Below are 17,071 nucleotides of genomic sequence, written 5' to 3'. Positions count from 1 at the left end.
TTGGCCAGAGGTTAGGCTGACAGCAGCACAAATCCGATTTCACCGGTCGTAAGGCATCCGTGGTGAATGTGACCCCAGCACAGCCAACAGTGGGCTACAAAGATCTAAGTTTGTCTCTCACAGAACAATGAAGATTAAAGCCAGGAACCTACAGCTGAAAAAAAAGTGCCAACTGTGTGGTCTTTAATGGATGAGCACCGCAGTAAAAGGTCTCACCGTCATGACCGCACTCCAGAGATGCTTGCGCAGCTGAGAGACAGAGCCCCCAGAAAAAGCAATAAAAACAAATAATTCTTAAAACGATTGGTCTAAAACTAAGATAAAATTTGGATTGTTTGATAAAGGTAAAATATTAAATAACTGAATTAAAGTCACAAATACCAGAAGAACAAGAATCACATGAGCACTACCAAATTAAAGACTGGCCATGCATAGATATGTAGATTATATTCTGTGTAGAAAGCTATTTTTCTTAAATGAGAGATTATATTAATGCTACTTCTCAAGCCTTCAGTAACAAGATTCTTGGTTCTGTAGTTGCCAAAAATTATCTGGTGTTTTTGATCTGCATTGTGCTAATCAAGCGCTAATTGTGTTTTGACAAACATTAATTTGTCATCAATATATGATGGTTAACAAAGCATATCTGCCAGTAATAATTTCATATTGTTATTTTGTAAGGAAGCATGTGTTAAACTTATGAAATAAAGCATAAATATGCCTAGAAATCCAAATATAAACTTAATAATGTATATTTAATATAAGTACCTATTATATATATATATTTAATCTAAGTACTTGTTATTATACATATTTAATATGTTATTTTCCAGGGCAACCAGACATAAAAACACTTCAGGAAAGTTTTGTTGATGTATAATGATGATTCATAATTTATACTGTAGAAAATAACACTGCATATTTTATTTTACAATCTGTGTTAATACAGTGATGAGACAAGTGCTGTGATGCTTGATATTCACCATGTTTAGAATTTTAAACTTAGAAAAAAATGTTACAATTTCGGCTTCAAGACATCAGCATATACCCCAGCAAAATGCAGATTCAATGCAGAATTACCACAAAAAAAGTTAGCCTACTTCCACTCCTCATATTTTAAATAATCCTGCTTATTAAATGAATGTCCCCGTTAGCTCAGTTTGCACGGAGACAGAAAAACTTTCATTTGGCTTCATGGCTTCATCTGAAGGAAGCATTACACTGTCCAACACGACTTCCACTGTGGTTAGACTGGAAAATGGACAATGAGGACAAAAGAACAACACATGCGAGACCATCACAAACCCCCTCAGTCAGAATGAGAAAATGGCATTTGGGTGTATTCCAATATCAATAGTTTGTGCTCTTATTATTTTTGATCACTCTGTTTTCAGATATTTCCAAATATTTCCCAACTATAATCTTTACAGCAAGAAATATTAGTACCTGATGGAGCAAGGGGAATTGTTGTGTTTCTTGTTTTTTGCATCACAGTAAGCATGTCAAGCCAAATATCACATGATGTGGGCATGAAATGAAGCATACTGTACACACCAGTATGCATTATCGATGATATGATTGAAGAAATGCCAATAGCTAGTCAGTCACTTTTTTTCTCTTATCGAGGTCATGCCACATCCTAGTAACCTACAATACATGGGAACACCTCTAGTTTTCAAACTCTGTTTTACTTTGTGTTTTATTTAAGTAATAAAAGTAAGATTGCACATTATCCCTGGCTAATCTTCACTCGCATCACTGTGCTGGTTGATGTGCATGTACTATATACAATTTAGATAGGGATATTATTCGAAGTGATATTATTCGAAAATATTCTGAATACAATATAACAAGATATTATAATTAATAACAAAGTGCTGCTTGATATGAATAAATGAAACGATGAGGCTCCTTTTCGGTAAACTTAAGCCTAAGCATGATCAGCCAAAGTCTTTTGAGAGACATGTGGTCCAGGGCACCTCCCTGCCAATTTGTAGAGATGTCTTTTTAAGGCATAAGTTCTGGAAATCAATTATGTGAGGGCAAAAGTTACACAAAATGCCTTGGAAAGCCCTATTAGTATTTTTGTAGAAAAATTGTCAAAACTGAAGGTCAGATAACTGAAGGCACTGATTAGAAATCTGTGGTTACTTTACATTATACTTGTGAATGCACTATCTAGTATTATTGAACTATGTGTAATTGTATTCATTTTTAGCTTTACTTAAAGAATACATGTTTTTTTCCATCTTGGCCATGACATCTTGGCTCAATCTCTTCCTGAAATGTAGCTGGTCTGCAGGTATCCTCAAGACTATTAAAATGAGCTTATTTAGCATCTACTGATTAAGTCCTAATGGCATGTGGGCACAGCAAATACATACCTGTGGTTTCTTCATGATTTGGATGAAGAACATGTGATTCTTCACTGGATAAATAATAATTAACACATCCCCGAAATCTGTGGGTATAATGCCCCTGCGATAGTCCCTGTTGTGCTCAGACCAGACGATGTGAACCTCATCATTTCCCAGGTGACGAAGCTGAAACAGTAAATTGGTTCTTGATTAACAGAGGTGATGACAGAAGTTTATTAACAGATCAAACATTTCACTAATTAAATCACTGACAATCAGCTCCTCTCCATGTGTCCTGCACATGTGCACGTATGTTTTGTACATATTCAAAATCAAAGCTTTACATAAAACCATATTTCACCAAAAAATAATATGTTTATAAAAAGCATGTAAGTGTATGGTAAAGACTGGCGGCACTCTAAAATTTGTGAGGAAGCTCTTGATAACATACAGTTGCACAGTTAAAGATGACACTATAGCAGAAGTTAAAAAAATACACAACAAACAGGAAAGATCTTTGTTAGGGAGGTGGAGAAATAAGGAAACAATTTAAATTAAAAAAAAAAACTTCCGTTAGCATAATATGACAATTTACAAACAAAACTGTTTGGAAAACAAATATAAGTAACTTAACTACATAAACATATGACAAACACTAAACTGTACTAACAAGCAAATGCTATCAAACAAATGACACTGGTTTGGTAAAAATATTTCCAGCCTTGCAAGGGCAAGTAATTGTAGACCCAGCATTTAAGGAACAAAACCTACAGTAGAAATATAAATTGAATGTTGCGCATGTTTAATAGAAATGTCACTTAAAGATTATTTGTTCCTCTGCATGTCCATAAACAACTGAGGTACTTAGAGCAAATCCAGGAAATCGTTCAAAGGACAGATGAATAAATCTTTATTATACATTTCCCCACTTACTTCTAAATATATCTTTGCATTTCTTTCAATAGCATTAACTTGCCAGCGTGTACACCCCAGCCCACATTACCCCTTGTTAACCCCAGTTCCTCCCACCGAAACCCACTGTGCATCACCAGCCTGCACACACTCCAGAACAACCACTCGATTCTCTTGTCTTAGAAAAACAGGCTCTTTTCTTCGCTGACTTGTCGTGTGCCCCAGTAATTTATATGCTAGTGCAGATACTGCCTGCGGCAATCCAGTTTGTAAGCATGGCAGGCGTCAGACCACTTGTCACTCTGACACAAGCCCTGTACCCCACAGCCTGACCTCCTTGTCCAGCTAACTGCATTAACAAGGCCAGCTGGTCTGTCAGGCTAGAAGCCCTCAATTGGATTGAGGAATTCTTGCTTTTTTGCTGGGGGATGATAACCCTTCTTTTTCCAAGAAACAATCTGGTCTGCAAACTACCCCTTGTTTTGCGTGAACTGGAAAACCTAAGTTTTATTTGTAAATTAACCAAGAAACTTACTGCCAGAGCCTGACTGCCTGGATGCTGATAATGTGCCCCTTTCATTCCCCCCACCCCACTCATGCTCTGTAGCTGCCAATTTGTTTTCCTGATGCTGCCCTGCCTCGGGCTACGAAGGGCCTTGTAAGATGTAAGTGCAATTACAGTGCTTGGAGTCAAATGAATTGAACAAACCCAATAGCACAACTCTGTCCCAAGCTTTGCAAACCCTTCAGCAGTTAGATTAGCTGTTGAAAATCTAATCTCGCAAAAGCTAACAAATTTCTCTGGCTACTGAGCAAAGGTTCAGTATGGGGTCGCCAGTGCTTTTCAGGATCTGATGAATTTCCCTCACGATGGGACATTATATGATAGCACGAATCACTCTGGCAGCCTCGCAGCTCATTTTTCAATGCTAACTGCAGTTCAGGGGCTGTACAGGGACATGCTGATACAGCTATTGATTTCCCCCTCTGGCTTCACAAGAATCAGATAAAAGGCTTCTCATTCCAGGCAGTAGGTGCCTAATTTTTTTACTCCCCGGCGCTTGCAAGATAATCTCTGAATCAGGGTCCAAGGCACACTACAACCAGCACCATCACGGAAAAGAGGAAATCGAGGTACAATTAAAGGTAACACACTCATTATACTGCCAGCACATGCCTCTTTTCAGTCACCTTTCCTTACCTCTGATGAAAATAGACATTCGCAAGAGAGATGAAATAGTAATGGGTGACAGAATGTATTTAAATATTTCATGCTATCCAGACTCTAACGGTATCTTGCCTAGCGACACCAGGGGTCTTGTCCAGCAATAGACATCAACTAGTTAGAAATCTAACTTGTAAAAGGTATATTGTTTTCCAGTATCCAGCCAATAGTGCAGGTCAAAGTGTCCAATTTATTTCTGTTTGAATTATAGTTCTATTTTACAATGAAAAACCAGTGTTAAAAACCAACTGCCTCAAACTGAGGAACTGAAATAGCAATGTGAAACACATCAAAATGTCAGTGGGTTATACAGTATAGCAAGGTGAAAGTTTACCTGTTCTCAGAAAATCAATACAAATATATCTGTGCGTTATAAAAGACAAAAAAAAGATTTACCTAGTCACTTCTTCAACCAACATAAAAACAAATAAAACCTATACAAACCAAAATGTATTTAGGGTGGCATGGATGTGTGGTTTGTTAGAGCTGTTGCCTTGCCTTGTTGTAGTTCAGCTCCAGCTGTTTGTTGGGGTACGCATGTGGGATTTCTTTGGGTGTTCCCGAACATAGCCACGCTACATACTGTAGATCAACTGGCATCTCTCAACTGCAGCTGGAGGTGTGTGTAAATGAAAGCAAGCGTGTGTCTGCCCTGTGATAGAAGGCTCCTGTCCATGGAGTGGTCTCCCCTGTGCTCTGTGCTTACTGGGTTATGCTTTGGCACACAGTGATCCTCTAACATTAAGGCGGTGACAGAAAATTAATTAAAAACACTTTTTCAATGTGAACCTCATTGGCACGCTGTAGCCTTCACAAACATCCAGCTACTGTTTGATGTTATATATATGACCGGAAACACCTGTTTATCTCATTGATTTGCAAATAATTGCATCTCTTTGCCCTGTACTCTTCAGATGTCAATGATCCAGATATTATTCCATATAATAATTCCAGAAATACTTAATACTTTAAACTGCAGAGTGATATGGCCAGCAGCCATATCACTCTGCAGCTCACAACTTGCAGCCCACTGAAGCTAAGCAGGTGTGAGCCTGGTCAGTACCTGGATGGGAGACCTCCTGGGAAAAACTAAGGTTGCTGCTGGAAGAGGCGTTAGGGGGGCCAGCAGGGGGCGCTCACCCTGCGGCTCATGTGGGTCCTAATGCCCCAGTGTAGTGACGGGGACACTATACTGTAAACAGGCGCCGTCCTTCGGATGAGACGTAAAACCGAGGTCCTGACTCTCTGTGGTCATTAAAAATCCCAGGGTGTTTCTCGAAAAGAGTAGGGGTGTAACCCCGGCATCCTGGCCAAATTTCCCCATCGGCTGTTATCAATCATGGCCTCCTAACAATCCCCCTCTGTGAATTGGCTTCATTACTCTGCTCTCCTCCCCACTGATAGCTGATGTGTGGTGAGCGTTCTGGCGCACTATGGCTGCCGTCGCATCATCCAGGTGGGGCTGCACATTGGTGGTGGCGGAGGGGAGTCCCCATTACCTGTAAAGCGCTTTGAGTGGAGTGTCCAGAAAAAGCGCTATATAAGTGTAAGCAATTATTATTATTATTATTATTATTATTAAACTCCGTTCTCACACAGGAACACAGGCATACATCAGAGTTATTTCTCATTAAAAACAGAATCTGGACTTGCCTGCTATGCACTTCTGTAACACCTAATCCAATTGACATGTAGAATAACCTAAAACCTATGGGTATCTGTTAATATAGTGACTTAATTATACTTATAAACTAGGATTTAAATACAAAACATTGTTTAATGTAAGTTATAGGTTTGCAATGGAAAACAATGTTCTTAAACAACATTAAGAAACACTACTTGGACTGAAGGACAAATGTCTTGCAGTTTTAAATGTATCTGAGATATTGATTACTTAAATGAATAAGTCATTTTTTTGTCAGTGGCTATACTTGACAATGACTGAGCAAAATGTAACCTACAATTGTTTTCAAAGCTTCAGCTATTATGAAGTTATCCTCTAAGCCATTGAAGACAGTGGCTCTTGGGGACTAAGAATGGATACCCCTGGCATAAGAATAAATAAGATAAAATCAGAATCAATTTTTTTTACATCACATTCATGTTTCCTAAGGGTTTGGTCTACCCTCTAATCCAATGATGAGGCTGTTTTATCGGTAAGTAAAACCCTTATAACTTACCTTTTTAGTAAGTGAATCATCCGTGTCTGAGGGCATCCTTGTAGACACATGGAAAATAACTTCAACTGTGGAGGTAGCAAAATAGGGTGCAGTGTGTCCTGTGCTGCCATTTCTCTGCAGGCCTCCCATGAATCCACAGTGAGTGGCCAAGTCCACCTGCAATATGTCCAGATCATAACACATTACACAAAAAGACTTTCACAACCCCCTGGGGTCAACCAAGATAAAGTAAAAGCTAGAGTTCATAAAAAACCTCACTGGGAAACCATAGAACTATCAATTTAATCAATCATTTAGCATTATGTGCAATTAACACAATTAGAATTTAGACAAAATAATGATAATATTGATTTAAGTCAATTGATATTATCAGTTCTGACTCAATTTTCTCATTATATCACTTCTTTTTATTTAGCTTGCACTGCAATACTGTATATTCGAAAAAACTGATTTCCTGGAATAGTCCTCAATTGCATTTTTAAAATAGTACTTACTGCATTTTTTGCTTATTATTTTTAATAATGCAAAGGAGACAACTGAAATTAGCAACCAAAAATAAGATCACTCCTGAGTAAAAAAAGCAGAGATGTATACTGAAAGTAACCATTTATTATTCCATGAATCAATTGGTATGGTTCTTAAGCAATACATAACAACCTAACACACGTTAGACATTCTAATTCCACTGTCAGTCAGCAGCACATGGATGCACAGAGGTCATGAGGGGGTAAATACATTTTCTTCAATAATGGCCAGTATCCATTATGATTTCCATTAACACTTGGTACTGTTGTCAGGTATATTAATCACTCTGTCATGAAGACCGACCAAGTACTTTGCCAGTTTCAAAGGAACATGCTACACCAAGACACTGCAGGAGCAGAAACGTCTTGGTCTTGAACAGACAAGAGAGCACTGATTCAAGAGCCTCAAGTCCGGGCTTCAACCACCTGGCTGGGAAGCATGATTTAGATACCCACATCTTTTCCATATCCTTAAAGGTAGTGACAAAGTTCACCATCATGTAGATATGGACTTCCTGAGAATGAATAGTGAAACACAAACCAGAGGACACAAATGCAAACTAACAGAAGTACAATCAAACTATGAAGAGGCATTTATTTGCACAAATCTTCACTTGTTGTTGAAGCTGATATCACAACTTCTTTTAAGAAACAGCTGGGTGAGCTCCTCCCTTAACTTGTAAAAACCCCAATGAGCTAGATGGGCAGAATGACATCCTCCCCGTTAAAATTGCATGTTCTTGTTTTCTGTATGATGCAAGATAATAAAGAAATACCTCCCAGCCAAGTCCAGAGACAAAGTCTTCATATGCTTGACTACCTTCAGTGTTGGACAGAATAGAGCACTTGTCTTCTTGGCCATCGCCAATATAAAACACGGCTATCTTGTGGGTTTCTCTGCTGCAAAGAAAGAATCCATTTGCATTATAAAAGGGCTTCCATCCATCTGTACATCTGTATGAATCTCGATGTCCCTCCCTCTTTGTATGCATGTGTATTAGAGGTTTATAAAATACCACAATAAACTGGTGTGCTGTATCACTGGCAATGCATCAGATTGTGATATCCTTTCATCTTGTTTTTTTCCACATCATTCTGCAATGTGACTTTTGCTGCTCAATTTTTCTGTCAACCCAAAACTAATAAATGAATAAGAAATATTGTTATGAAAATAAAATATTCCAGCTTCAAGTCAGCCCCATTCATTCAATTTGCTGTCTGCAAAAACAGGCCACAGCTGTCGTCTAGGGAATTAAATGTTTCTCGGTTGCTTTGATTCTTTCAACTCAGTCACTGAGCAAAACGTCAGTGAGCTTGGTGGTTTATGTGTAGGAAGTGTCATTGCTGTCTCTTTAGCATTGAGTTTGGCAAAGCATTATTGGGAGAACGCGTGATAATCACCCCGGTGCTAGACATGCCATTAGCCTTCCATCAGAGGAAAAGAAAATATTTGGGGAAAACGCATACATTTCTTATCTAAATGAGCACACAAAGACACATGTGTGCAGTAACATGACAGATGTGCAATTCAAACAGTGACAAAGAGGGAGGATGCCAGTAAACTGTGAAATGTAATTAATAATTCAATTTCTTACATTTAATATGTAACAATGCTATTTTGTAATTTATCACCAAACAATATTCTTGAGCAAAAGCATAACTGGGTATTTCACGTGATTAATGTGAAGTGCTACAATTCCCAAAAACCTCTGTGGTTCTCTTAAACAGGCTGCACATAAAGTAATTATAATTACGATTGGTATGAGTAGTGATCAAATCTTAAGGAACATAAAAATTGTTATTAGATCAAGTGCATTTGGAAACAGTAATGGCATAGTGTAAAAATAATGCTTCAAATGTAACATCTTTAGGAAACAGCTGAATAGAAAGACTTCTCTTTTACATGTTAATTTCTGCTTCAGTTCTGTGTTTCACTTTATCTGCCTTGGATGTCGTATCTGCTTCTTAAACGCGTTGAGGTCAATGCAAGATATCAAAAAGACTTTAGTCAATTAATCACACACACTCAGAAATCACAGCAAGTCAAAGTAATCTATACTTCACAATAACTCTTGCATTGGAAAACGGATATAAATACTGTGATAAAGCAAGGAGAGGGGGTCAATCATCATTTCTCTATTAACATGTTGTTTAAGAATGGACTCTCTTTCTGTCCTTTTAGGATGCTGACATTTATAACTGTTGAGAAGTGTTCTAGATAAAATACCAGAACTTTAAGCAAATTTAAGATCACTGCTCTTTTTGAATAAGAAAGATTATGAAAATAAGATATTCCAGCTTCAAGGCTGCCGCATTCATTCAATTTGCTGTTTTTGTTTCTTGTATGTTACTCAATAAGTTCCGTTACCCTTTCCTGGTGTACTCCTTTAATAAAAGATAATGCATGCATTAAAGGTTAGGGTAAAATAATTAAGAGAAACACGTATACGCCTTCTCACAGGAAGACACTATTGCTCTATTACAACCAGAATCACCTGGTATTTGAACAGCTTCTTCCCTAGGGCTGTCATTTTACTTAACCAGAATTCCTAGTTATACAGTATGTGCACTGTCCTAATGGTGTCTATTGGTCTTGTTTTGTGTTTGGCACTGTACTGTATATGTCAAATGTTTTTGCAGCACCAAGCACACCAGTGTAAATTCCTTGCACATGAAATGTACAGGTACTTAGCAAATAAAGGTGGTCATGATTTTGAAATTAACAGCTACCATAGTATTATTGCAATTATCAGCATCAAAGCACTTTTAAACCAACAACAAAGGCAGAAATAGGAATTGACACAAAAAGATACACAGAATATTCGTTTAACTTACCATTGCCTTGAATCCAAGTTTTTAAGCTCTCTCAAAAGCTTAGAGTTTTTCTTCAGAAGATGAAAACTTTTCCTGTTGAAGACAATTTTAAGCATCGTCAAAAAAATTTTTCAAAACATAAACCTACTTGGATCAGTTACACCAGTTTAACTTATACCCATTAAAACTGCTCATTCCACTGACATCGACCTAATTAAAAATATATTTATATTATTTACAAAAACCCTCCAAATAACACCAATACAATTTGTGGAAATAATTAATTTTATATACAACCATCTCTAATAGCTCAAATATAATATGTATGATTTCAATTTACATCTAAGCGCAGTACATACTGAACACACAGTATGTATGTTTTAAATTCATATCTGAATACAAATTTATGTGAAATTCTTTTCTTGATTTTGTGGTATAAAAACCTTTGGCACTACACAGGGATTTTTACACCTTTGTAGCAGACATTCACACCTCTCTGGACTTCATCAATAAGAGGTGAGAGATAGGAGAAGCTCTGATATCCAGCTACATATACATTTTCACCTCTGCCAAAAGTGTGCCAGCCTAATTTTAAGAGAATGAAATAAATAAAGGGGTGAAAGAAAATGCTTAAAAAGCTCTCGGTATATGGAGTGAAACATGGGCGCTGATCAGAGTGCTGGCTAGGAATGTTACAGCATCTTCTGCTGTAACTTTCTAAAGGAGATGCTGCACAGAATACAGAGCAGAGTATTGCAGGCTACTGTCACATCTGCTCCTTCCAGTCCAGTCACGGGGGAGCTGGAGCCTATACCAACAAGCAACAGGCGGCAAGGCGAGTCACGCATTGGACGGGGCGCCATTCCAGCGCAGGGCACTCACTCATACCAGGTCCAATTTACCTACGAGGACGTCTTTGAGCTGTGGGAGGAAACCAGATGACCCAGGGCAAACCCACAGAAACATGGAGAGATCATACAAACTCCACACGGACAGCACCCCAGGAATTGAAACCATCCCCCCAGCTCTGCGAGGCGGCAATGCTACCCATTGTGACACCCTGAATGATACTACTTAATGGGTGTTTTTCCTGTACATTCCTTCCTGTTGTTTTTAACTGGAAGTATGTACTATGGATTTAGCTACAATGGAAAGCTTACAGATATAAGCAAACTCTAAATGGTTACTATATTCAGTTGTTAATAAAACACATTTTGTTATTTACACACTTTTTTAAATGTGTTGTTTGAGCTCCTAAGGAGGAGCTCTTATGGTTATGCACTTTCAGTCACCAGTGTTTTAAAATATACACATTTTAAAATGGACAAGGCATTTATATTATTAATGTTAGATAGGTTATGAAAAAGGAGATTACATTCAGAATTGCCTTCTATACTTAGTTTAGTTCCACATTTCAATAACATGAAACAATGAATGCTTTGCAACTCCTTCAATTTCCAAGTGAAATACATTTGTCAGATATGTTTCTGTTGTTTTCATCTGCCTTATTGATCCATCTAAAGCGTTGTGCATCACAAGAGCCACAGGAAACTTGATTTCCTCTGATTAACCTTCCTGCTCATCCCAATCTTTGCAGGGTCAATAAATGCAGCAGAATTGGCTTGTGTGAATTATTACTGCTCTTCTTCAGTATGGTTTCCAGCAGTACACGTGTGTTCGCAGGAAATATCTTGTTCGGATTGAGTTCAGAACCTTAACCCACCACTAGAATCCTCTAAAGTAAGCAATTCCAGTACAGCACATAGAGGGTGCCTTGAAAGATTCAAGTGAACTGAACTACATAACACGGACACATTTTTAATAAAAACAAATATCTTTGTCATTGTGTTGTTGTACAACAAGTATAGTGCAATACATTAGATACTGATTAAACAACACACCAGCCAACCATAATCTATTTCTATTTTTGCTCTTAGAATTATACCAAACCATCCTATTTACCCTCAGGAGAGCTTCAGAATAATGCCTAAACCCTAGGAGATTATTTAAATGAATCCAATATAGCTTCATGACGGACTTTTTTCCCCTACAGTCAATATGTTATACTGATTACCAAAATACGTTATATCCCTTTATATGTTGAAATAGTTTGCATGTACTATTGTTACATATCCACTACCTACAGTATATACAGTACCTGGCCATGAATGGACCTCATTACAGTATTTTTAAAGTTTAATCATTGTGTTCTTATCTAGGTTACTTATACATCTCAGCACAAAATCCTCTGGGAGTCAGGTTCTCATTTACCCAGATAAGACAATTCTCTCCCCAGAATTATCCTGTCTATCCTGTCTCCTGTATTTTAAGCAATTCCATATCTATCTGTGCAGAGAACCAATTGCGCTTGGTGATTTAAATTTAAGAAATAAACAGTTGTGAGGTTCAACATTTAAATGCCTTGATGATCATCCAGGGGAACAAAACCGTAAGACTTCCCTAAATCAAGGTTTTGTAGCTGTATATTAAGGGAATACGAGGACATTTGCATAAGAAAAGTCTTTATCCAAGAACAGTGATGACACTCGCCAAAACTGCAGCGGCTATGTACATAAAATTCTAGTTCTACTTACTGATTCCATGATTTTATATACAATACATATGTAAGTGATGGCTTCCATATCTCTACATCAACTGTATATTTTATAATATATTTTCAAGTGATGACTTCCATATCTGTATTGCAAATGTATATATATTTACTGTATAATCTTCCATATTTGTACATTGATACCAACAAGCAATCTTAGTTTTCCTTAAAATAGCTGGGCAAGCCAAGGCAACGTACAGTATAGCACATTCAAATTCTTTTATGAAATGAAGGCACTGAAAGAACACTAAGCTCAAGAGAATAATTTATCTAGGGTTCCAATTTTTTTCACCTTATCCTTCAGGGAAATGGTAGTTAACAAAGCCTACCTCCGGTCCCAGGAATTCATTCCCAGATCATTCAGCAGAAGCCGACAGAAATAGAAAGGAGCTTTGGGTTCTTGATGAGTTGGTTCTTTCTGACTGGCTACCTTCATGCTTAAGTCATTACTGCATTTCTTCACATTTTCTTCTTCCTGGTTAGTCTGCCTCAAGATGGTCTCTGTAATGGCATTTTCCTGCTCTAAACTCATTCCAAATGGTGATGATGCTGGTTCATTCAGCTTCAGCTGAGGCTGGGGTAAGCATTCTGGACTACTGTGGCCAAGATCTTCCAAAAGCTGGTCAAGAACATCATCCCCTTCCTCAGTATCAGGACAATCCCAATTAGCTGGATGCGTCTTGTCCGAAGACCAAGTACTGCCACAATGCATTGTTGGTATGTAGTCATTATTTTGACCAGACATTGGTCCATCTAAAGGCCTATAGAGAACTCTACCATCCCAAGAGTATTTCCCTGAGATATCTCTTACAATAACTCTGACCTCTGAAGAAGCCATCTGTGGCTCCCCAGCTCCAGCCTTTTCTGCTGGGATCTGGAGATATGAAACAAGAGTGCTCTCGTTGAACACAAACAGCTGCAGGTTGGGGCTCTTGAACACTTCGGAGGAGAGCTCAGAGGACTCCACATAGTGGTTGTCATGATTCTCATTGATGAGACTGTGAAGGATGGCTGGACCTCCACTCAGTGGGTAGTGACCCAGATGGTTCACAAGATGCGTCATGATCATCCGAGCAGTTAAGGGAATCAGCTCCATATTTCTTCGTTTCTTCTCTGAGGAAAATAAAGACACAGAAATATTAATCTTCATTCATAAATCTTGAAAGCAGCTGATATTTCGTATCCCAAATTAAGTAAGGTATCAAGTAATAATGATGCTCATCTCTAAACTCTAAAGCAGCCTATATACCCTTCACATTAAAGCATTCTGAGAAAACAATCCAGGATCAGAATGAGACAGAACCACCAGAAGAGAGCTGTGTGAACAGTATACAAGGAACTAAGGACACATGGACATATATACCTTGACATTAATTCAGTTCATATCAAGTGGGCATTTGTAAATTAGGTTTTGGGGAAAACTGTGTTGCATTAGAAGAGCAGTAATCAATCCGTGAGAAGAACGTTGCGGACAAATCAGGTAAATATGGAAACACCAAGTAGGATTTCTTGATTAAACCAATTATGAGTACTAGGAGCTCACATTGCCATGGGTAGAATGAAAATTTATTCCATGCAAGATGAAACCGTAGATAACTGGAGTGCTCATTAGGTACAGTATAATAGCTTCACAAACTTCAAAAAGAAGAAAACTGAGCTAAGATGCTCAAAGAGTATCATTCAGCACAGAACTACCTGGGTATACTTTGCCTGTTGTTCTTTCACTATTTATTTCTACTTACCTCACCTTTTTATGTATTTCAAACAACAACAAAAAGTTTAGCTGATTCTCTCTTCAGCAATCTTCAAAAATATCAGACAACTTATTGGTGTACATCATTTTGCCAGTCTATTAATATGCTCAATACTAAAACTTGTGTTTCTGATACACAACCAAAAATGCTTGACTTAAATTTTACCTAGGGAAATATATCAGTGGATGAATGCTTCGGTAATTATTCAAAACTTGTTGCAACCTAAACATGGTTATCACATAAGGCATGTTAGTAAACTGTCATCAAATGAATGGGACACCCATAAAAAATTCACTACTTTGCTTATACTTATTATACAGAAAAACGCTGCAACATGCCCATGTAATGAATGGAAATGGAAGTTTAATGAAGTGAAATCCTACAGTAAAAAACTTCCACCCTTCCAAACCAATCCAAATGAAGAATCTTGAACAGTCTATTGACTATTTAGAAATTCCAGTTTTACCTACAATAAAAAAATACATTACGTGATTTTTGTGAAAAAAAATAGAATTAGAAAGCTCGATCAAATGACAACTAATAATTTTATTGTTCTTACTTAAAAAAAACAAAGAACATTTTGTGCATGTTAACATGGTTGCTTACAAGAACTTGTAGAACCCCAAGTACTCTTTCAGATGGTCAGATGCAATAAAATGTTTCCTTCCCATCCTAGATTCAATAAACAAAGCTACATTATACCAAGAATTGTTTAAAGTTTATATAGTAATTGGTACTCACAAACATTGAGGGCATGATGCTTCTGTTTCAGACGGATATTGAAAACAATTTTTCAAAATAAACATCTTACTGAAGATCTTGGCATTTATGTTGAGAAACACTGTGGGCTTATTTGATGTTTGTCACTATGGCAAGGAGCCCATGCTTAACCAAGGAAACTAAAGCAATTAAACCTCAATTAAACAACTTCAATGAAACATGACCTGCCTTTTAAACCCATATTGACTTTTTCTAGAATCCTGCAGTAGCCCTACAGATGATGCTCTTGTTTGATCATAATTATCATTTACATAACTTTATGTAAAAAAGTAAGACTTATTGGTCTGTAACTTGATTCACTTCCATCACTCTGTTTATGGATTCGAGCCACATCAGCAATTTACCTTCATCATAAATGACTGTTGGAAAAGCTTTGTTAACAGTGTATGAATAACATCTCTTTTTTCCTTAAGTACAGTACATATACCAGAAAACCAACACACCTGGGAAATTTACAACATTTCTACCTCTTCGATATGTATCTTCGCATAAAAACTAAGAACAATTAATTCTGTTGCACCTGTCAGACAGTGTCAAAACTATGCATTAAACTAGTTACCACACAAAAACAAAACCACACAAGAATCTGTTTTGGATTGAGTTTGATACACAAATATAGACAGATGTCTGTGTAAAGAATTTTGGTACATAAATATGGTAAAACACTAATTATAATCCCTAATTACAATCATATAAAAGCTGATATATTTCCTGTGAAAGGTCTCCATCACATGTTCCCAAATGTTTACTTTGATTTTTATTTCTTCTGTACTGATATTCAATTAATTTTCCACTGTTTATCAGCATAAAAAATGATATTTTCTGTGTATTCAGTAAGCTCTAAAGCTCTGCAAACTCTGGATTCTAATGTAGTAGGCTTTAACATATTAAACAGATATTTTTATAGTTACAAAAAACTTGTAATTACATTTTTTCCTTCAGCGTTAACAATAAGCATTAGAATCAAACATTGAATGAAACTCAAAATATAAACAAAAAATATATTACATAAATATTGATATTAATAAAACAATTCTTTTGTAAAGTATTATAAAAAACGCATAACAGATGATAGGCCAAATGGCTAACTGGATTAAGTGGTTGCTGGTTGAAAAACCATCTGGTAGTCTGGAGGAGATTCCCGACCAAACAATAAGGATAAAAAAGGGTTCTGCTAAGACATAAGGTAAGATCATTCTTACAGAGTCTTCCTTCCAAGCACACTGTATTTAAATATGTAATGGTTACAAATAAAGAGGTTCCAAAAGGCACAGCATTCTACAACTGCTTTGGAAACACTCGTCTGAGGCACTGTAAAGAACACTGATTTATCCAAAGGCACATATTACATACTTTAAATTTAATAAAGACAATATACATCTTTTTTCCAAGTAATTAACTATTACTGAACTATTACCGAAGATGCTATAAATAATTTGTGAATATTCACAAGTCACAGACAGTGAACTGAATCTTTCACGGAAAGATAGCCATGCAAAATACATTTAGAGGTTTGTCCTCAAACTACTCCAATCAAGAAAGACCTTTGGTGTTTAAAGGTACCAAGATGATGGATTTCATCCTGCTCTGATTCCCTGTTAGTCTGCTGAGCAATGTTCGTTTGTTTTATTACAGATACAGTACAAACGTCTGACGCTGTTGGTTTTCACACTGTAAATCAGTACTGGACTCAACCTGGCTAGCCCTGCTGGGAGCTGAGCAGAAGACTTCATGTAAGGGACCTCACAGGAAGTCCCTGCATTGTTATGGCCAATTCTGTGTCACTTCTGGGAACTCTCAAAAACGGGCAGCAAATAGTCCAGCCTCTGATTCTTATATCTCAACTTTAGGCTCCAGTGGGAAAGTCATTCAGAAAGCTTGCAGTAGTCGTTTGAGTTCCCCACACCTGACTGC

The 17,071-nt window shown here is 37.3% G+C and overlaps 1 protein-coding gene across 10 annotated transcripts in view; it reads right to left on the bottom strand.

Moving 5' to 3' along the window:
• The window catches only part of ralgapa2 (Ral GTPase activating protein catalytic subunit alpha 2), a 198,778-nt gene that overhangs the window by 54,008 nt on the left and 127,699 nt on the right, over nt 1-17,071 (bottom strand). For all 10 annotated transcript variants that reach the window (XM_088626655.1, XM_088626653.1, XM_088626654.1 and 7 more), the window contains 5 exons: nt 12,953-13,736; nt 10,034-10,105; nt 7,975-8,098; nt 6,675-6,830; nt 2,385-2,543 (listed from right to left, as the gene is read on the bottom strand). In XM_088626655.1, the coding sequence (XP_088482781.1) occupies nt 2,385-2,543; nt 6,675-6,830; nt 7,975-8,098; nt 10,034-10,105; nt 12,953-13,736 (1,295 nt within the window). The remainder of the gene's footprint in view (nt 1-2,384; nt 2,544-6,674; nt 6,831-7,974; nt 8,099-10,033; nt 10,106-12,952; nt 13,737-17,071) is intronic.

The sequence above is a fragment of the Lepisosteus platostomus genome, chromosome 3, assembly GCF_059453375.1.
Source record: "Lepisosteus platostomus isolate fLepPlt1 chromosome 3, fLepPlt1.hap1, whole genome shotgun sequence".
NCBI classification, from domain to species: Eukaryota; Metazoa; Chordata; class Actinopteri; order Semionotiformes; family Lepisosteidae; genus Lepisosteus; species Lepisosteus platostomus.
The sequence above is the reverse complement of the archived record's forward strand: the minus strand, read 5'-3'. Positions and strand labels throughout refer to the sequence as shown.